The 21,485-nt window shown below is 43.0% G+C and overlaps 2 protein-coding genes across 2 annotated transcripts; one reads left to right on the forward strand and one right to left on the reverse strand.

Moving 5' to 3' along the window:
* Positions 1-8: 8 nt before the first annotated feature.
* On the reverse strand, positions 9-21,369 carry LOC100278306 (uncharacterized). Its single transcript, NM_001407294.1, has 7 exons — positions 20,855-21,369; positions 2,425-2,516; positions 1,620-2,323; positions 1,476-1,546; positions 1,097-1,186; positions 841-1,008; positions 9-635 (listed from the first exon to the last, which is right to left on the reverse strand). Exons 1-6 carry the CDS (start codon positions 21,248-21,250, stop codon positions 877-879), a joined length of 1,485 nt encoding a protein of 494 aa, NP_001394223.1. The 5' UTR covers positions 21,251-21,369; the 3' UTR covers positions 9-635; positions 841-876.
* LOC103634963 (uncharacterized) lies at positions 3,004-6,980 on the forward strand. Its single transcript, XM_020546379.1, has 2 exons — positions 3,004-5,954; positions 6,048-6,980. The coding sequence occupies exon 1, from the start codon at positions 4,115-4,117 to the stop codon at positions 5,747-5,749; it is 1,635 nt and encodes a 544-aa protein (XP_020401968.1). The 5' UTR covers positions 3,004-4,114; the 3' UTR covers positions 5,750-5,954; positions 6,048-6,980.
* Positions 21,370-21,485: the final 116 nt, after the last annotated feature.

Raw genomic sequence — 21,485 nt, forward strand, 5'->3', positions numbered from 1 at the left:
CATCACGTACAAATAAGTAGTGTTTATTATCAGTGTATATACGACAGAGGGAAAATGGGAAACAAGACTGCGACAATATAAAATGGATGCATGCAGGGGGCGGAGTCCAGTTTATTAAAACTGATCTCTGTTTCAGGATAGGAACACAGGTTGGGTTAGCGACTGTAATCTTCCATGTCAGTATTGGATTCGTTTTGACCAAACACCAGCTGAGTAACCAAATCGCAAATTCACGGCACGATAGGATGCTAGTTGTGTGTGTACCGTTTGTTTACAACGTGTTAGTCACTTTATAGCGTAATGCCAACTAGAAAATAAAACTGGGTGGTGACTAGCGAATGAGCTGAGCTATACCAGGAACATGCCAGAAGTCTATCTCTGCAGCTTCAGGTGCAACCGACATGGACAATCTGCTGCCTCTGTACTTTTTTTTTTTTGCTCTTTGCATTGACAAATCTTCAGGGACCAACACGACTATGCAGAGGGGAAAATTTCAAAAGGTCCATCTATGAAGGATATCAGGAAGGGATCTGAATGAGTCGAAGTGGCTATGTCAACTTTGCGTCTAAAAGTCTTGATCAAGGCTATATTGAACTGCTTGGATGCTCGCAGCTCTTTCTATGTCAATTTCCCCCCTGCAACATTACACAAGATTCATTCCTTGAGTTCAATATCAGAAGTAAGGTACAAACAGAATAAGACAAATTGAATGGAAGAAGAAAAACAATAATATTCCTAAACCACAAAAAACAACCATTTGTGGAAGAGAAATGTTCTACTGCACTGAATGTAAATATGAGTGTTGAATCAAGAGCTACTGAAACAGAACAAATGCTGTACCATTTCATCAGGAACTCTATGAGTACTGTTAGCGTCTTAGATTCCTTGTCTAATTGCTTCTCTTCTCATATGCCGAGAATCCATCACTGATCCTTCAGGCTGCTGACAGGTTCTATCAGATGGGTCTAGGTTGCTTAGACCCCAGGTATACATGACAAACTTCCGCAGCTGTTACCAGCAAAATCAATATGCTTTATTGATCATGGATAAAATCAGAATCACATGATGATCAAATTTGGATAAAGCCATTCTTCACCTTATCCCAATTCCGCTGAGCACGTCGTTTGCTCAGAATTTTCAGCATTCTGGTATCCTCGTCACGAAGCTTCTTTATCCTTGCTTCACACTGAAAACATGATGTGTTAATAACACAAGCAGTTGCATAACTTTTATTTTATTTTCTTGCTATGACAAACGGACAGCTCAGGGTTATTCCTTTGTTTCGGTGCCACAGAATAAGCGTGAATAACAACCAAATGGACAGTGGACGTGAAGGAACCAAATAAAATGGCAAAGGGATGGAAAGACGCAGAAACCAAAGTTGGACTATTTAGTTTCATTGGCAAAAAAAAAAAAAAAATGAAAAACGTTGGCAAGGCTTTCAGACAACAACACCGATTTTTGCAAAGACTTACTTGAGACATGAGGCAGAGACAAATTGCCACACTGAAGGCATAAAGGCCACCAATACTTGCGAGTACACTAACTGCAGATAATCGTCTCCATTAGATGCTACAAATGTAATCTGTGCGTAAAGGACATTGCTTCATGAAACTCACCTGGGCCTACTACACTCTCATTGCTGATCTCCACAATGTAGTCTGAGAGATAACTTATGTAGAGAGTAGTATTCACCACTCCATCCCTAGGGTTCTGCAGGGAGGAATTCAAGCTGCTGACATCAGAAAACATAGATCCTTGAGTGAAGTCTTGAACCAGTGGCTGCAAGAGCCGCAGGTTACCAAGATTGTTGTATATCTGAGGAAACAGCTGGATCTTTAGAACATTGGAATCCCTCCCCCTGAACGTCTTCAACTTGACATCATCAGTATAACCGTCAGAGTTCATTGTACCACTCACAAAGCTCATGTGCTGATTGTTGCCATGTTGCCTTGCGGTCAGGTTGAACTGGAAACCAACAGCAGTTGCTGGCTGCCCCAGCAGGTCAACAAATTGCCAGGACACGTAGTGATCTCTTGGAGGGACCCGGCATCCATTGCACCTGAGCGTAATGGATGGCCCGTGGCTCGTGTTTGTGCAACTGTAGGTGAACAGTGTTGACAGGGGAACCACCCTGAAGTCCATGAACCCTGGTGTCCCCATTGCTACCGTCAAAGGAGCAACCGCTTGAGTGCAGGACATGCTGGAGATGGTTGAGATGTGGAACTCGAGATCATTCACGAAAGACAGCAGGTCCGGAGCATTTGCTGGCTTGACTCGATGCATCTCAAGGCTGCGCCTTTTGATGGCTTGATACAAGAGGCTGCAATAATCTGAGAATTAGTTAGATAGGATACGATAACTAATAAAAGTGGGCAGGGGAGCTGATTAATTTGAGTAAAAAGGTCTATGAGCAGCACTTACACAGTTAATAATCCAGTGAAGATGATCAAGCTAGCGACTGAGAATGTGCCACCCAATTCGGTTTTCCTTTTCCTTAGTACTTGCTGATCCCCCTGGCATTTTTAGGAGCCAAAACCATGCCACTCAGGATAAACTTTTACAGTTTCAAACATGAGAATGAACATCAACGAATGGAGCAAAAAATATATGATACTAGTCGGTTAGCCGTGTGTTGCGACGGCTCACAACAATACCCACGTAAACTATCCACCTAAAAAATCTCAAGATTTTTTATTGATTGTCTCCACTCTCCACATAATATTTTTTTATTTGACTAACTGATGTTGTTTACTCCATCCAATATGTTTTGGTACAACACGACCAATGAAAAGAGTGGTTATAAAAGAGTTCACAATGACTGATTGAACGAACAAAAATTATAGAATGATATAATTCCATCATACAGAGACCAAATAAGAGGAAATTTGTGAACTCAAGTTTATAAAATAAGTCACATGAACTCAAACTTATAAAAAAGATAGATCAAAATATGAAGTGGTCGCTAAAGCCAGGCATCAATAAAAACTGAATGTGCTCCATACAAATTATGGTACTTCGTAGCAATTACTAACTCTGTTTACAAATCGTCCGACTAATCGCGATTAGTTGGGCTGGTCGCCTGTAAGCGGCCGACCAGGGGGACGACGCGATCAGATTTCCTGGTCGTCCTAATCGTCGCTTAATCGTCCAAAGCGACCGATTAGTCGTCCGATTAGATAGATTCTGGTCGACCAGTGCGCGCGGGCTAAATGTGGTTGTGCTATTGGGCTTCAACGTTTTTTTGGCCCAGTAGCCGCATACATCTGTTGGCGCCCCTAAACCCTAAATCCTCCCTGTGCCTGCGCCCCTCTCAAGTTTTTGTCCTCTGCCGGCGGCTGCTGCTCTAGCCTCCAGGTCTCTCCAGTCTCCACCATCCACCATCGCCGGCGGCTGCCCCTCTCAAGGTTGTCCCTGCCCCCTGCTCATCTACAAGGCACAAGATGAGCTCGTCATCCGAAGGTCATCCCTGCTCCCCTCCTTCCCCCTTGTCTGCACTCTGCAGTTTTGCATTCTGCGCAGCACGGCAGCACGACAGTTTTGCCAAGAATCTACATTCTGCGCAGTCTGCCCTGGCCCTACTCATCTAGTGTTCTATACCTCTATGTTCTACTGCCTTACTTCAATAGTACTTAGCTTCATCTCTGCCAACCAGTTTCCATCAGCCCAACAGTAGCATATCTAGTGCCTAGTATTGACTTGACCTCTATCTGTTGACATGTTCAGAGTTTCATGCTGCCGGTGGACGAAGAGGTGCTGATGTTGAGGTATTATTCCCCGGGTCCAATGTGGTTGGCAGTGGCAGTGCAACTGCAAGTGATTCTGTTCCTCCCGTGACCTCAAATGTTGATAGCACAGGCCCGCGTCGGCATTATCAGCTGCTGCAGACTCAAAAAGCCTTGCTGAAAAGGCTATTGCAGCACTCCCTCCTGAGCTTAGTGCACAAGCAACTGACCCAAAAAGAAAGGCAAGGTCACAGGACCCAGGATGGAAGTTTGAGTGGTGGCCAGACACAACAAAGAAGGATTTTGTTCAGTGTATTTTCTGTTCGAAGATTGTTCCTTCCGGAATCAAAAGGTTCAAGCAGCATCTTGCCGGTGGGTTTGGTGACACCATGAAGTGTGCTAGAGTACCAGAATTGGTTTCAAAGGAAATGCACATGTATCTAAAAAGGAACATGAGACTTGTGATTACTGCTAATACTGAAGAAGGTGAAGAGGGAGAAGAGCGGAATGATGAAGGTCCTGAACCAAGTTCTGGGACAAAAAACAAGCAAACAAAAAAGAAAATTGCCCAAGCTGCCATGTCCTCATTTCTTGTATCTGCTCCTCCAAAACCAAGTACCCAGAAGGCAAGCAAATCAGTGAGTGTCATGCTCTGCAAGACTCCAGAAGTAGTTGCAGAGAGGCATAAAAACAAAACTTCTCAGTCCACCCTTGAGCACTGCACAAAGAAAGGGACACAAGCACAGCAAATTGTTGACGACCATGTAGCTGATTTTCTGTATGAGAACAAGATTCCATTGAATGTCGTAAACTCAAGAAGTTGGAAGATTATGTTGGAGTCTATTGGTCAGTACGGTCCTGGATATCATGGCCCATCGTATCATGAGGCTAGAGTACCTTGGCTTGAAAGGGCAGTGAAGAGAACATCGACATTGAGAGATAAGCACGAAGAGGCTTGGAAGGAATATGGTTGCTCAATTATGTCAGATGGGTGGACCGACACAAGACAACATCATTTGATCAACTTCCTTGCCAACAGTCCAGCAGGGACATACTTCCTAGGTTCTGTTGATGCATCAAGTGAGGTAGCAAATGCCAATATGTTGGCAGATCTGTTGGAGAAGCAAATAATGAAGGTGGGCAAAGAACATGTTGTCCAGGTGGTAACTGACAATGGAGCCAATTTCAAAGCAGCAGGGCGGATCCTAATGGACAGAATTCCCCATCTGTTTTGGACTCCTTGTGCAGCACATTGTTTGGATCTATTGTTGGAGGATATTGGCAAGATCAAGGAGTTCAACACTTGCATCAATATGGCAAAGAAGGTTTCGAGGTTCCTATACAAGCATGGGCGACTTCACAGCCTAATGAGAGAAAAGCTAGGCGGGGACCTTGTTAGGCCGGGTGTCACTAGATTTGCAACATCATTCTTGACTTTGGCAAGCATGTACAAGCATAAGAATAGATTACAGGGCTTGTTTGTTAGTGATGAATGGAATGGCTCTAAGTTTTCCCTACTTCAGGAAGGTGTACAAGCTGAAAATATTGTCCTTTCTGTATCATTTTGGCAAACTCTTGAAAATTGTCTACGGGCTTCACAACCTCTTCTCATTGCTTTAAGGATTGCTAACGGTGATGAGACGCCAGCAGCTCCAGAGATAATGGCAGCTATGGACAAAGCAAAAGCCACCATACAAGAGTCACTGAAAGAGAAGCCAAGATTACTAGCTGAAGTCATCTCATGCTTTGAGAAGAGGTGGGAAACTCAGATGGAGCAGAAACTATATGGGGCAGCCCTTTATTTGAATCCAGGTAAATTCTTTACCTTGAGGGAGAAAGACAGAAGGCAAGCTGCAAGACTTAGAGCTATGTTCAATGATGTTTTGTGGAAGATGGTCGGTGATGAGGATGAGCAAACAAAGATTAGTAAACAGGCAGATGACTACGAAAGATCTGAAGGGGAATGCTTTTCAAAGGCAGGAGCAATAAGAGAAAGAGAGAAAAAAGTCCTAGTAAGTAACTGATTTTTGCAGTTATAAGCTTATAGCATTTTTTAATTTGTTTCCCTGTTTGGAAGTCTAAAACTGACCTAAAAATTGTTGTGTAACAGTCCTATGGTGGGGTGCATATGGAGGACTGGCATATGAACTACAAAGCCTAGCAAAAAGGGTTATAAGCCTCTGTTGTGCAGCTTCTGGTTGTGAGAGAAATTGGTCAGACTTTGCAGCAGTAAGTAACTAAGTACTGTATTACAAAGCCTAGCAAAAAGGGTTTGCTTGTTGATTGATCATTATGTGGCTATGTGCAATTGTGCATTTTCAGGTCCATACAAAAAAGAGGAACCGACTAGAACACCAGAGGCTTAATAAATTGGTCTATGTCAGTTACAACAGAAATATGGAAAATAGGTTTCGAACAATAAGGGAGATGGGATCCAAGGGAAAAAAAGCAACCCACTGGTGCTTGAAGAGTTTATGTGGGAAAATGAATGGGTTGAAGAAAATAATGAAGCTGATGGTGATAGCAGCATATGACATGCTGTGGATGAGGCATTAGGGGCAACTCATGCTCTCCAAGGCAGAAATTTGCCAACATTAGCTGTTGCAGGTGCTGCTTCAAGTTCTCGGCCTCAACAAACCTATGTTAGGACAAGGAAGCGTTCAAGAAATGCAGCAGCACAAGATATTGGAGAAGATGATAGTGATGCTCAAGAAGATGGTAATGCTACAGCAGATGCAGAAGAACAACAAGAACAACCACTAGAAGCAACTAGAGATATGGACCAAGATGAATCTGAATCTGGAGGAGGGAAAGCTGCTGCTAATGCTTTTTGCTTGGATGCTGATCTGCTCTAGGTAGCAGACTAGCAGGTACTCTATATGGTTTCACACTTTCACTTATGTTGCATTCCTTCCAATTGAAAGCTGCTACTGTTATATTTCAGTAATTCAGTTCCAAACTTCCAATTTCATTTCAGTTCTATATGGCTTATATGCCTAGAAATACATATATACATATATATATGGCTTATATGCCTAGGAATATACATAGGACGACTAGGAACCACCAGAGGCCGACCAGAACCGATTAGTCGTCCGATTAGTCGCCCTAATCGCGATTAGGCGCCTGGTCGGTCCTGTCGGTCGACTAGCTGGTCGCCCGACTTGAAATCAGTGATTACTAACGTTTAAAACCAACAAATAACATTTTCTTTTATTGTTAGCGTGACAAATCTATAAGTGCAATCAACCCTAATTGAGGGTTTTGGTGATTAATGACAAAACAAACTAAGATTCTAACAAGTTTGCTCCTAGTATGTACACAGTATTTCTACAGACAGGAGAAGCACAGATCTTACGAGCATAAAAGTATAAAGCACAGCGGATTTAAAATTCCACATCAAATGGCGTGCTTCAAGTGCTAAGAAATAACGGCGGTGCTAAATTTATAATTCTTGAGTCATAGGAATCGCCGTACAATTAAGAGAGATCCGCGACGGTTAAGTAAGTTGTGAAACGAGCCAAGTTCAAAATCTTTTGAAAAACTCCTTGGAGATCATTTTCCCAGATCATGAATGCCCTTGAGAAAAACAAATTTTACTTCCCACAAAGACTCCCCTTTTTGTTCTCTTCAAAATACTCAAAATTTGGTTTCAGCCCCCAAAACCGGTTCAACCGGTCCTGAAACCGGTTCAACCGGTTTCGGTACTATTCACCTGCCACCTCTGCTCTGACCTGTCTGACAGTCAGAGCTGTCAGAAAAGTCGCAGCAGATATTTTTCAGAATCCGGTTGAGCCGAAATTTTTCCCTACTTAGCCGGTTTTGAAACCGGTCGAGTCTCCGGCTGAGTAGCTCAGTGGACCGGGATCCCCCTGGTAGAAACCGGTTCAACCGGTCTGAAAACCGGTTCAACCGGTTTTTGCTCCTTTTCTCCCAACGGCTGCCAGCTTTTGGGGGATCCTTTATATACCCCCTCACACTCTCTCTCTCATTTACTCCTGCCTCTCCCACGAATTCTTGGCTGACCAACCTTCAAACAAGCGCATTCATTTCACCTTTCACACCCGCAATCGCATCTCCTTCAATCATTTGAAGGACCCTTGGTGTGAGGTGAACTCGATCGAACTCGCTGTTAATTTCATCTCGATTCTCCCATTCTCCTTGTTCTTGAGCTCGTTGCAAACTTAACCGTGTGCGGATTTGTTACTCTTGGAACCTCATGTTCCTTGACGGTTAGAGGTTGCTTGGGAGTCTCCAAATTTGTGGACGACCCCAAGAAGTTTGTATCACCCGCTCTTTGAGCTGATTTGAGAAGAGATTGCCTTGACCTTTGTGGTCGGCTTGTGGAGGATTAGGGTTGGAAAAGACCCGGCCCTTTGTGGGTTCCTCAACGAGGAGTAGGACACCTTTGTGGTGGTTGTCGAACCTCGGGTTATATCGCGTGTTCTTGTGTGTTTTTGTCAAGCGCTTTGTATTCAGTGGTTGGTCCATATTATTCATTTGAGTAGATTTTGTGTAGGGCAAATCTTTAGCTATATTCTTCACTTCTTCGCATTTGTTCAATAGATTATCAAATTTAAGTTGAGCAGGTTCAAACTTGTTCAGTTGTGATTAAAATCGACTGAACCGGTTTGCACCAGTGCAACTTTAATTTAACCTATCTCGAAGTTTTTAGTGAAAATTTTCAGGTGTAGCGCTATGTGCATAAGGGGTGGAGATTCCCCAAGTTCATAGAGGGAACCACTCTATGATGCCTTGGGGAGGATCCACTCCTCAAATGACAAGTCACCTCAGGTAAAGGTTAACTTGAGTTCCACAAAGAGTAAGATGAAGGAAGTGGGATCCTCAAGTGGACAAAAATCTAATGCTCCCATTTCCCACTCATATCTTTGTGATTATATGTTGACTTGGGATTTAGGAAAATTGGTTGTGAAATATGTGGATGCCTATACTAAACGAAGAGTCATGAAAAGAAGTGTGTGGGTCATAAAGAAAAACTACAAGGGCATGTTTCTAATGACACTGCAGGAGATGAAAAACTACCTTGTGAGGCCATAAAGAAACTTGCAATAGGTGAGGTGAGACCTCAAGAAAGGGATAATGAGGAAAGAACCTTATGGATGACCAATGAGGTTGTTGATGTGAGTGCAAGGGTGGTGAGTGACAAAGTCTCCACCCAAGCAAACCCATCAACCTCAAGTCATCCAAGCCACGAAGAAAATCATCAAAGGATGCCAACAGTGGTAGAAGATGAACAAGAAAGTATTGATGGTGAAGTGCCTCTTGATCAAGTGAATGATGAGGAGGAGCAAATACAAAGACATCCATCAGTGTCTCATCCTAGAGTCCATCAAACAATTCAAAGGGATCATCCAGTGGACAACATCCTGGGTAGCATCAGGAGAGGGGTAACAACTCGATCCCGTTTAGCTAATTTTTGTGAATTTTACTCGTTTGTTTCCTCTCTTGAGCCACTTAAGGTTGAAGAAGCATTGGGTGATCCGGATTGGATAATTGTCATGCAAGAGGAGTTGAACAACTTCACTAGGAATGAAGTCTGGTCCTTAGTCCAAAAACCCAAACAAAATGTGATTGGGACTAAATGGGTCTTTAGGAATAAGCAAGATGAACATGGCGTGGTTACAAGAAACAAGGCACGGTTGGTTGCCAAAGGCTATACTCAAGTGGAAGGACTTGATTTTGGTGAAACATATGCGCCGGTAGCAAGGTTAGAATCAATTAGAATATTAATTGCATATGCTACTAACCATGATTTCAAGCTATATCAAATGGATGTCAAGAGCGCTTTCCTAAATGGACCACTACAAGAGAGAGTATATGTGGAGCAACCACCGGGTTTTGAAGATCCAAAGAAGCCAAATCATGTTTATCTACTTCACAAGGCACTCTACGGGCTTAAACAAGCCCCTAGAGCTTGGTATGACTTTCTTAAAGATTTTTTAATTAAGAATGAGTTTACAATAGGAAAAGCTGACTCCACTTTATTTACTCGAAAAGTTGACAATGAATTATTTGTGTGCCAAATATATGTTGATGACATTATATTTGGTAGTATTAATAAAAAATTTTGTGAAGAGTTTAGCAAAGTAATGACGAAAAGGTTTGAGATGTTTATGATGGGCGAGCTTAAATACTTCCTATGATTTCAAGTTAAACAGCTCAAGGAAGGTACTTTTCTATGTCAAACCAAATATACACAAGATATGCTCAAAAAGTTTGGCATGGAAAAGCAAAACACGCCAAGACTCCAATGTCTTCAAATGGACATCTCGACCTAAATGAGGAAGGTAAACCTGTAGATCAAAAATTATATAGATCAATGATAAGATCATTGCTTTACTTATGTGCATCTAGACCTGATATAATGTTAAGTGTTTGCATGTGTGCACGTTTTCAAGGAAATCCTAAAGATTGTCATCTTGTAGCCGTTAAGAGAATTCTAAGATACTTAGTTCACACCCAAAATCTAGGATTATGGTATCCCAAAGGCTCCCTTTTCGATTTGCTTGGCTACTCTGACTCAGATTATGCCGGTTGCAAAGTAGATCGAAAAAGCACTACTGGGACTTGTCAATTCCTTGGGCGGTCCTTAGTGTCATGGAGTTCCAAGAAACAAAATTGTGTTGCACTTTCCACTGCAGAAGCTGAGTACATAGCAGCTGGGGCATGTTGTGCACAGTTGTTATGAATGAAGCAAACCCTTAGAGATTTTGGTTGTGAGTTTAACAAAATTCTACTTTTGTGTGACAATGAGAGTGCCATAAAACTTGCAAACAATCCGGTGCAACACTCTAGAACTAAACATATTGACATTAGACACCATTTCTTGAGAGACCACGAAGCCAAAGGAGATATCGAACTATTTCATGTGAGCAACGAAAATCAACTAGCCGATATCTTCACAAAACCCCTTGATGAGACTAGATTTTGTTTTCTTAGGAGTGAGCTAAATATCTTGGATTCTCGAAACGTGACTTAATAACTAAAATTTTGATCAAACTTAACGGATGAAAATTGATTGTTTGAGCAATATGAAATGAGAAATAACATTTTTATCTTTAAAATATCTCATGTCATATTTGCTAAGTGCTATTATAGCCCTTCCGGGCAATATCTGGAAACCGGTTGAGTAAACCGGCTGAGTAGGCCACTCAACCGGTTTCTCCCTGGTGGAAACCGGTTGAACCGGTATAAAAACCGGTTGAACCGATTTTGGCCTTCGCGCCGTCAGTCAGCGCACAGTCTGCGCTGTCAGTTTTTGCAGTCTGTGCTGTCAGACTGCCAGAATTTTCGCGCAGTCAACACAGTTTTCTGCGCGCTTTTACTGCGCAGTTTGACCAGAAACCGGTTGAACCGGTTTTTGAACCGATTGAACCGGTTTTCTGTTTTCTGGCGGCCGACTTTCCCCCTTTTATTTCTCTTCCTCTCTCCCCTCCCCTTCTCAGTCTCATTTTCCAGCCGCCGCCGCCCTCTCATTCTCCTCTCTCACCTTCACACTCCACTCCAAAAACTCTCTTGTGCCCTCACACTTTTGGAAGAGTCGTTGGAGATCCGTTTGTCCCGGCGTTTTCCATCATCTTCCTCCATCTCGTTGGGAGTTCTTGACCCAATCTCCGGATCGAGGTATTGCCCTTTTTTATTTCCTTGTACTCGATCCTACGCGTTCTTGATTATCTAATGTATCATTCGTTGGGTACATTTTAGTTTAAGTGATTGCAACACTTAGATTATCTTCATTTGTCACAAACATTGTTAGAGATTAGCGATTTGATATTGTTCGTTGTAGTTTAACCGCTCATATGAACGGTTGAAGTGCATGCTCAATATCTTATGCGTCAGAGTAGCCAAGCAAATCGAAAAGGGAGCCTTTAGAATACCATAATCCTAGATTTTGGGTGTGGACTAAGTATCTTAGAATTCTCTTAACGGCTACAAGATGGCAATCTTTAGGATTTGCTTGAAAACGTGCACACATGCAAACATTCAACATTATATCAGGTCTAGATGCACATAAGTAAAGCAGTGATCCTATCATTGATCTATATAATTTTTGATCTACAGGTTTACCTTCCTCATTTAGGTCGAGATGTCCATTTGATGACATTGGAGTCTTGGCGTGTTTCGTTTTTTCCATGCCAAACTTCTTGAGCATATCTTGTGTATATTTAGTTTGGCATAGAAAAGTACCTTCCTTTAGTTGTTTGACTTGAAATCACAGGAAGTATTTAATCTCGCCCATCATAGACATCTCAAACCTGTTCGTTATTACTTTGCTAAACTCTTCACAAAATTTTTCATTAGTACTACCAAATATAATGTCATCAACATATATTTGGCACACAAATAATTCATTGTCAACTTTTCGAGTAAATAAAGTAGAGTCAGCTTTTCCTATTATAAACTCATTCTTAATTAAAAAAATCTTTAAGACAGTCATACCAAGCTCTAGGGGCTTGTTTAAGCCCGTAGAGTGCCTTGTGAAGTAGATAAACATGATTTGGCTTCTTTAAGTCTTCAAAGCCCGGTGGTTGCTCCACATATACTCTCTCTTGTAGTGGTCCATTTAGAAAAGCGCTCTAGACATCCATTTGATATAGCTTTAAATCATGGTTAGTAGCATAGGCAATTAATATTCTAATTGATTCTAACCTTGCTACCGGCGCATATGTTTCACCAAAATCAAGTCCTTCCACTTGAGTATAGCCCTGGGCAACCAACCGTGCCTTGTTTCTTGTAACCACGCCATGTTCATCTTGTTTGTTCCTAAAGACCCATTTAGTCCCAATCACATTTTGTTTGGGTCTTTGGACTAAGGACTAGACTTCATTCCTAGTGAAGTTGTTCAACTCCTCTTGCATGGCAATTATCCAATCCGGATCACCCAATGCTTCTTCAACCTTAAGTGGCTCAAGAGAGGAAACAAACGAGTAAAATTCACAAAAATTAGCTAAACGAGATCGAGTTGTTACCCCTCTCATGATGCTACCCAGGATGTTGTCCACTGGATGATCCCTTTGAATTGTTTGATGGACTCTAGGATGAGGCACTGATGGATGTCTTTGTATTTGCTCCTCCTCATCAATCACTTGATCAAGAGGCACTTCACCATCAATACTTTCTTGTTCATCTTCTACCACTGTTGGCATCCTTTGATGATTTTCTTCGTGGCTTGGATGACTTGAGGTTGATGGGTTTGCTTGGGTGGAGACTTTGTCACTCACCACCCTTGCACCCACATCAACTAACTCATTGGTCATCCATAAGGTTCCTTCTTCATCATCCCTTTCTTGAGGTCTCACCTCACCTATTGCAAGTTTCTTTATGGCCTCATAAGGTAGTTCTTCATTTCCTGCAGTGTCATTAGAAACATGCCCTTGCGAGCCATTAGACTCATCAAATGTCACGTCTATCGCTATTTCAACAAGACCGGTGGTATTGTTGAAAACACGATATTCATGCGCATTTGATGCATAACCAAGCAAGAAGCCCTCGTCCACTCTAGGAGCAAACTTTGAGCTCTTAACTTTCTTGTTAAGAATAAAACATTTACAACCAAACACTCTAAAATAATCAACTTTAGGTTTGTTACCAGTGAGAAGCTCATAAGCAGTCTTTTTGTAGATCTTATGAAGATAGAGACGGTTGATTGCATGACAGGCGGTGTTGACTGCCTCTGCCCAGAAATTGTCAGGTGTCTTGTACTCATCCAACATGGTTCTTGCAGCTTCAATTAGAGTTCGGTTCTTTCTTTCCACAACACCATTTTGTTGTGGAGTGTAAGGCACCGAGAACTCATGTTTGATTCCCTCTTCTCCTAAGAATTCTTCGACACCTGTGTTCTTGAATTCCGTCCCATTATCACTTCTCACTTTCTTGATTTTGAGCTCAAATTCATTTTGAGCTCTCCTCATGAATTTCTTCAAAATTTCTTGAGTTTCACCTTTGTCACTCAAAAAGAAAACCAGGTGAATCGAGAAAAATCATCAACAATGACTAAACCATACTTACTACCACCAATGCTAATGTAGGCCACAGGTCCGAAGATATCCATGTGAAGAAGCTCCAATGGCCTCTTTGTTGTGACCACATTCTTTGATTGATGTGGGACTCCATGTTGCTTTCCTGCTTGGCATGCGCCACAAACCATATCTTTCTCAAATACAACATTTGTTAGTCCAATGATGTGATTATCCTTTTGAAGTTTGGCCAAATTCCTCATACCGACATGGGCTAGCCGACGATGCCATAACCAACCCTTGTCGGATTTTGCCACTAAACAAGTCTCAGGCGTCACTTTACTTGTTGTGAAATCAACAAGATAAAGCTTGCCCTTCAAGCGACCGGTAAAGGCAACTGAGGAGTCCTCCCTTCTAAGGATCTTCACATCCACATCCGAAAATAGACAATTATAACCCATTCCACAAAGTTGTGAAACGGACAACAAATTATAGCTTAAAGAATCTACTAATAAAACATTTGAAAGTGATTGTTGGTCAGAGATAGGAATTTTACCAATACCAATCACCTTACTCTTGCCACTATCTCCAAACACAATTTCTTGTGCTTCTTGAGTTAGTTGCAATGTATGAAACATGTCTTTCTCCCCGGTCATGTGATTTGTACATCCACTGTCAAGCACCCAACTTGACCCACCAGAGGAGTAGACCTGCAAAACAAGTTTAGGCTATGATTTTAAGTACCCAAATTGAATTGGGTCCTACAGTGTTAGTTATAGCCTTGGGTACCCACACACTCCTTTTCATAACTTTTCGTTTAGTGTAGGCACCCACATATTTCACAACCAATTTCCCTAAATCCCAAGTCAACATATAATCATAAAGATATGAGTGAGAAATGGGAGCATTAGATTTTTGTCTATTTGAGGATCCCACTTCCTTCATCTTACTCTTTGTGGAACTCAAGTTAACCTTTACCTGAGGTGACTTGTCATTTGAGGAGTGAATCCTCCCCAAGGCATCATATAGGGTGGTTCCCTCTATGAACTTGGGGGATCTCCACCCCTTATGCACTGTGCTAGGGTTTTCCTTGGATGAGTTGAACCCAAGCCCCCTTCTTCCATTGTTGGGCTTAAGAGACTTGTACTTGGGTTCAACTTTCTTTAACCCATCATTGCTAGAGCATCTTTTCAAAATTTCTTTGACCTTCACCTGTGGGCTATTCTTCCTTGCATGGTTAGTTAGACAACAAGAAGCATGATATTTGGCACAATGTTTGCAAGAATTATCATTTAAGCTAGACTTAGATTCAAGTACTAAACATGAGGCATTGATGTTCTTGCAATTTTCAAGTTGCACTTGAAGTTCTTGATTTTGAACATTCAAGCTCAACATGCTTGATTCAAGTGCATTCTTTTCATTTGCAAGATTATCTATAAAGGTTTTCATGTTAATTACTTCTTTATCTTTATTCTTTATAGTTATCTTGACTAAAGAGACTTCCTTAGTCAAGACATCTAGCATTTCATCTTTATTGTGAATCAACTCTTGAAGCTCTAGGTTTATTTCCTTTTCAAGGATAAGCAAGTCTTCTTGAGCATCAAGAGTTTTTTTCTTTTATCTAGCTTTTCCATTAATTTGGTGATAACATTGTATCCATTCAAGCCAAATTCTTTAATCATTTTATTTTTCATAGCAATTTGATCATCATCAACATCATTTGAAAAATCATTACTAAATAAGGTTACCTTATCTCCCTTTGCCATGAGGCAAGTTGGAGTGTAGGAGTCGTCTTGTAGGTTGGTGAAGAGTTGCGCGCTTGATGTAGATTGGATGGCCACATTTGCCACCACTTCCTCTTCTTCGGAGCTAGAACTCTCTTCATCGGAGTTCCATTCTTCACCAATATTGACTTGACCATACTTCTTCTTTTTGAAGTATCCCTTAGTCTTACCTCCCTTTTTAAACTTGTCTTTCTTGTATTCCTTCTTGACTTCTTGTTCCTTCTTGTTAGGACAATCCGCTATGAAATGACCGGTTTGGCCACATTCATAGCATGCTCTCTTCTTTCCTTTCCTTTGGAACTTGTCATTCTTCCTTACAAACTTCTTGAATGTTTTGATGAACATAGCTGTGTCTTCATCACTTGAGCTATCTTCATCATTTGAGGTCTCGACCACTTTCTTTGCTTTGTGGTCTTTGTTCTTCTTGAGGTTGTCTTGTTCATTTGTGATCAAGGCATGAGAGTCTCTTGTCTTGATGGGGGCTTCTTCGGACTCGTGTTGTTTAATTTTTGCAAATAATTGATGAGGCGTCATATCCTCATAGTCATCTCGATCCCTTATCATCCTTGCAAGACTCTTATCCTTTTCTTTATAAGCTCTCATGAACAATCTTGTGACCTTGGAGTCACTCCAATCTTCACTCCCAAGAACTCTTATTTTGTTGACCAACACCATCAACCGATCAAAGAGTCATTGAAGCGACTCACCCTTTGTCCAATCATATCTTGCAAGCTCACTTTCCAAAGCTTCAACTCTATGTCTTTTAGCTTTGGGATCTCCTTCATGTGACATTTTAAGAATATTCCAAATGTCACGGGCATGTTCTCTTCCTTGAACTTTCCGGTATTCTTCCGGACAAAGACTTCCTTTAATTATGCTCACTGCTTGAGCATTTCGATGAACCTCTTGCATCATTTCCGGAGTAATCTCTTCTCCTTGGGCGGGCTTATACATACCTACATTAACAATCTCCCAAAGACTAGGATGCACACCGATTAAATGTGACTTCATCTTGTCGGCCCACTCATCATAGTTTAACTCACTAAGAGTTGGTAACTTTTCAAGTGAGGCGGAAGAGAAGTTGGGAATATAATTTCTAGAGTAATCAAATTGAACTTTGCTAAATTCATTACCTTTGCTTTTGGTAGATGATCCTTCGGTGTTGAGACTTACCTTGCTCAATACCTTAGACACCAAAAGATCCACTAGATCGTCATTATAATCAAATGTTCCCTTACCTTTATCTTCTTCGGCCTTTCTTCTTGATTCTTCTTCTTCGGCCTTTTTCTTAGCATCTTCCTCTTTCATTTTGAGGAACATTCTCTCGACAATCTTCATGGCGAGGTCGAAGACCTTGGGGTCCACTTCCTCACCGGAAGATGTGACGGGGATTTCCTCGATGAGAGGATCCACATGGTCCCGTTGTGTAGACATGATCGTTTCCTCACGCGGTTAAGCGTAAAACGAGGCACGAAGCTCTGATACCAATTGAAAGTAGCCTAGAGGGGGGTGAATAGGCTACACCTGAAAATTTTCCCTAAAAACTTCGAAAAAGGTTAAATTAAAGTTGCACTGGTGCAAACCGGTTCAGTCGATTTTAATCACGACTGAACAAGTTTGAACCTGCTCAACTTAAATTTGATAATCTATTGAACAGATGCGAAGTAGTGAAGAATATAGCCAAAGATTTGCCCTACACAAAATCTACTCAAATGAATAATATGAACCAACCACTAAATATAAAGCGCTTGACAAGAACACACAAGAACACGCGATATAACCCGAGGTTCGGCAACCACCACAAAGGTGTCATACTCCTCGTTGAGGAACCCACAAAGGGCCGGGTCTTTTCCAACCCTAATCCTCCACAAGCCGACCACAAAGGTCAAGGCAATCTCTTCTCAAATCAGCTCAAGGAGCGGGTGATACAAACTTCTTGGGGTCGTCCACAAATTTGGAGACTCCCAAGCAACCTCTAACCGTCAAGGAACACGAGGTTCCAAGAGTAACAAATCCGCACACGGTTAAGTTTGCAACGAGCTCAAGAACAAGAGAATGGGAGAATCGAGATGAAATTGACAACGAGTTCGATCGAGTTCACCTCACACCAAGGGTCCTTCAAATGATTGAAGGAGATGCGATTGCGGGTGTGAAAGGTGAAATGAATGCGCTTGTTTGAAGGTTGGTCAGCCAAGAATTCGTGGGAGAGACAGGAGTAAATGAGAGAGAGAGTGTGAGGGGGTATATAAAGGATCCCCAAAAGCTGGCAGCCGTTGGGAGAAAAGGAGCAAAAACCGGTTGAACCGGTTTCAAAACCGGTTGAACCGGTTTCTACCAGGGGGATCCCGGTCCACTGAGCTACTCAGCCGGAGACTCGACCGGTTTCAAAACCGGCTGAGTAGGGAAAAAATTCGGCTCAACCGGTTTCTAAAAAATATCTGCTGCGACTTTTCTGACAGCTCTGACTGTCAGACAGGTCAGAGCAGAGGTGGCAGGTGAACAGTACCGAAACCGGTTGAACCGGTTTCAGGACCGGTTGAACCAGCTTTGGGGGATGAAACCAAATTTTGAGCATTTTGAAGGGAACAAAAGGGGAGTCTTTGTGGGAAGTAAAATTTGTTTTTCTAAAGGGCATTCATGATCTGGGAAAATGATCTCCAAGGAGTTTTCAAAAGATTTTGAACTTGGCTCGTTTCACAACTTACTTAACTGTCGCGGATCCCTCTTAATTGTACGGCGATTCCTATGACTCAAGAATTATAAATTTAGCACCGCCGTTATTTCTTAGCACTTGGAGCACGCCATTTGATGTGGAATTTTAAATCCGCTGTGCTTTATACTTTTATGCTTGTAAGATCTGTGCTTCTCCTGTCTGTAGAAATACTGTGTACATACTAGGAGCAAACTTGTTAGAATCTTAGTTTGTTTTGTCATTAATCACCAAAACCCTCAATTAGGGTTGATTGCACTTACACAAACTTGTTCAGTTGTGATTAAAATCGACTGAACCGGTTTGCACCAGTGCAACTTTAATTTAACCTATCTCGAAGTTTTTAGTGAAAATTTTCAGGTGTAGCCTATTCACCCCCCCCCCCTCTAGGCTACTTTCAAAATCATTACTGCTCCATCCAATTCAGCAACCTCAAACACCATGGAGTCCATTGCGCCAATGTGGCCTCAGAAACGACCTAATGCATGCAAGAGTCAAGGACACAAGGGACGAGCACCCTGTGGTAGTGCCTGCATGGATCTCTAAATCCTAACACATATTTTACAGGATTCATGAGCCATCATCAGAAGAACACAAACCAAATGCAGACAATAAATAAAGTATTAACACACCCAAATTATGTTTAGTTTAGCACAACAAAAAACTAACACCCAAAACAACAGATGAACAACACAATAATTTTTGCAATAACAGAAGGATGGGTGACAGGTATATAGAAGTGGTAGAAGCATACCGAGTCGACATTGTGGTAAGGTAAAGACCATGTAGACAGACGATGCCGAGCCAACGAACGGGTACCATAGTCAGCAAATCAGGGACAACCATCCCTCGCCTCCCCCACTTCTAAGGTTTCGTAGAGCAGGAAGAGAATGGAAGAGGCGGGCATACCTGTTCGTTGCTGGAGAAGGACACGACGAAGATCTGGGCATTTGGAGGCGACATATGTAGTATACTGCTAGATACATATAGGGAGAGAGCACACAAGCAGAGAAAGAAGCCTAGCCGGAGCAGCTCCAAACTGAGAGGCACCCGCACTAGGCGTCAGTCCGAGAAGGGCGAGAGAATACAAGTGCCTTCCTAGCCTTGGACCCGCCGAGGCGACACAACACCACCAGCAACTCTGTAGCATATGCCAACTGCTGTCGCGCTACGGGTCTTGGTTGTCCAATATCTCAGACCTGAACTCCTCATCGCCAAGATAACCTAAGCGTGACATACGCCACCGTGTCCGCCTCGGCGGCACGCACGGAGAAAGGCCATGAGCAAGACCGACTCGCTCGTACCCGCGTCGACGAGCGTCGGTCGGCTCGCGGCTGCGACCGTGGGCGGGGGCAGCAGGTTTGGGAGGAAGAACAGGGCGAAGGCCGGAAAGACGAACGGGACGTCCGACGACGACGAAAACGATGGTGCGCGCATGCTGTGAAACGTCCTCGTGGACGTGCAATAGTCATTGCGTGGGCCGATGTCGGGGCTGGTGTTAGACGAATACAAGGAAGAGGTGCCTGCTCTCACGCCCTCTGCCGAGAATGGGGTGGCGCGGAGGCGAAGACATGAGAGGAGAGAGAAAAGAAACAGGATGGCGAACAAGGTGGCGGCAACTGAGGCGAGGACCATCATTATCGTGCGAGGATATAAATAGCCAAATGAGTCGTGTCTGGCGGGCCGGCCCGAGGCATGACCCATTTAATAGTGTCTTGGCCAGCCCGGCATGAGCGTCGTGCCATGCTTGGGCCGTAGCCTCGGCCCGTATTGCTGGCCTAGCCCGACACGATTATATTTTTTTATTTTTAAAAAAATCTTATATACATATGTACAATTTATATTCAATATTAAAAACACCTGATCATGATGTTCTACTGGTTAGACGACTTCACTCCGTGTCTCCCGCCCTTCTTCTATCGAGGCGCGGGTTCGAACCTCACCACGTGGAGGTTGGTTGCGCGGAGGGGACGGACGTGCAACAGGTTAATTTGAAATAGATGTGGGGTTATTTGTAAAAAGATGACGCAGAACTACCGTTGAAACTGGTGGTTTAATATAGTTGAGACTGTTGTAGGATGACTGATTAGAATCTGTGGCAGGAGGGGAGTTTGTGCATTCAGATTCAGCTGAGAATATTGCAATTTCATTTCATGTAACAAGGAACAGCAGGGTAATACACTTGTGTAGTAGGTGAAGTTTGAGACGTCAAATTGACATTTCGAAGGAAAAATTTCAAGAAATTCAAAGACAACAGCCACGCCATAGATTGGTAAGGCCCATAAATCATTGAAGAAATTCAAGATAGTGTTGACTGAAACAAAGAAAAACGTTCCACGTTGACATGTAAACTCCGGTTTTATACAGTATAAAATGGCTTCATAAAACCCTCAACACAGAGAAGTGCATCCATAATTTATTATAACCTTCTGATGCTATTCATGCTAATAATTGCAACTAGTCACCTAGCGAAGACACGTGGGTCTATAAACCTTGCAAAATCCAAACTACTACAAGAGTTGCTCGAAGTGCAATGCAATTCTTAAGCGCAAATGATTTGTTTCTTGTGAAACTTCTACAGAATCGCCATGAAATTCACGCGTCGGTAATTGCAAAAGAGGAGAAGCAGCAAGCAAACAAGAGGAACGGGGAACGCACCGCCCAGTGGCTGTTGTCGAAGAGGCAGTCGAGGCGGCTGACCCAGTACCGGGCCCGGAACAGCCTCTTCTCCCCGCGGGGGTCCCGGCCGCCGAACCTGGCTGCGGCGCAGAAGGCGATCCAGCAGAGGAGCGACGCGAGGGTCGCCTCGAGGAGCACGGCCTGGGACTGGGTGAGGCGGCGGATGGCGTAGACCGAGAGCACCGGCTCCAGGAAGTAGAGGCTCTGGTTCCTCGGCGCGCCCACGGAGCCCACCTGCCAGTCGCCCCACCCGCCGCCCGGCATCGGGATGCAGCTCGCGGTGCCGTTGCTGCTGAGGTAGTAGTAGTACCCCGGATCGCAGGCGCAGAGGCTGGCGTTGTACGCGAACATGCGCGCCGCCGCGCAGCCCGCCATGGGTGTGTTTGTGTGATCGATCCCCTCTCTGGTAGAGTGGTAGTGGTAGACCGTAGACCAGACCGCCAGCTGCCGAAGCTGCGACTCAGAGAAAGAGAAGAGAGAAGAATCCAGTAGCCTCTTCGTTCGTCTCTGTTCAGGCTTTAATTAGGCAGCTTATTAGCTTGCTTACTACTAGTACTAGCTTAGAGCATCTCTAAACAGATTTTAATTCAAAAAAATGCTTTTAAAAGTA

This window comes from Zea mays, chromosome 1 (genome assembly GCF_902167145.1).
Source record: "Zea mays cultivar B73 chromosome 1, Zm-B73-REFERENCE-NAM-5.0, whole genome shotgun sequence".
In the NCBI taxonomy this organism is placed as follows: domain Eukaryota; kingdom Viridiplantae; phylum Streptophyta; class Magnoliopsida; order Poales; family Poaceae; genus Zea; species Zea mays.

Excerpts from the sequence above, each read along its gene's own strand:
- LOC103634963 (XM_020546379.1), top strand. The coding sequence starts at position 4,115 with ATGAAGTGTGCTAGAGTACCAGAATTGGTTTCAAAGGAAATGCACATG.
- LOC100278306 (NM_001407294.1), bottom strand. The coding sequence starts at position 21,250 with ATGGCGGGCTGCGCGGCGGCGCGCATGTTCGCGTACAACGCCAGCCTC. Across the intron at positions 2,324-2,424 it reads TTCACTGGATTATTAACTGT|CCTCTTGTATCAAGCCATCA; the intron begins GTAAGTGCTGCT and ends AGATTATTGCAG. Across the intron at positions 1,547-1,619 it reads TGAGAGTGTAGTAGGCCCAG|TTAGTGTACTCGCAAGTATT; the intron begins GTGAGTTTCATG and ends GATTATCTGCAG.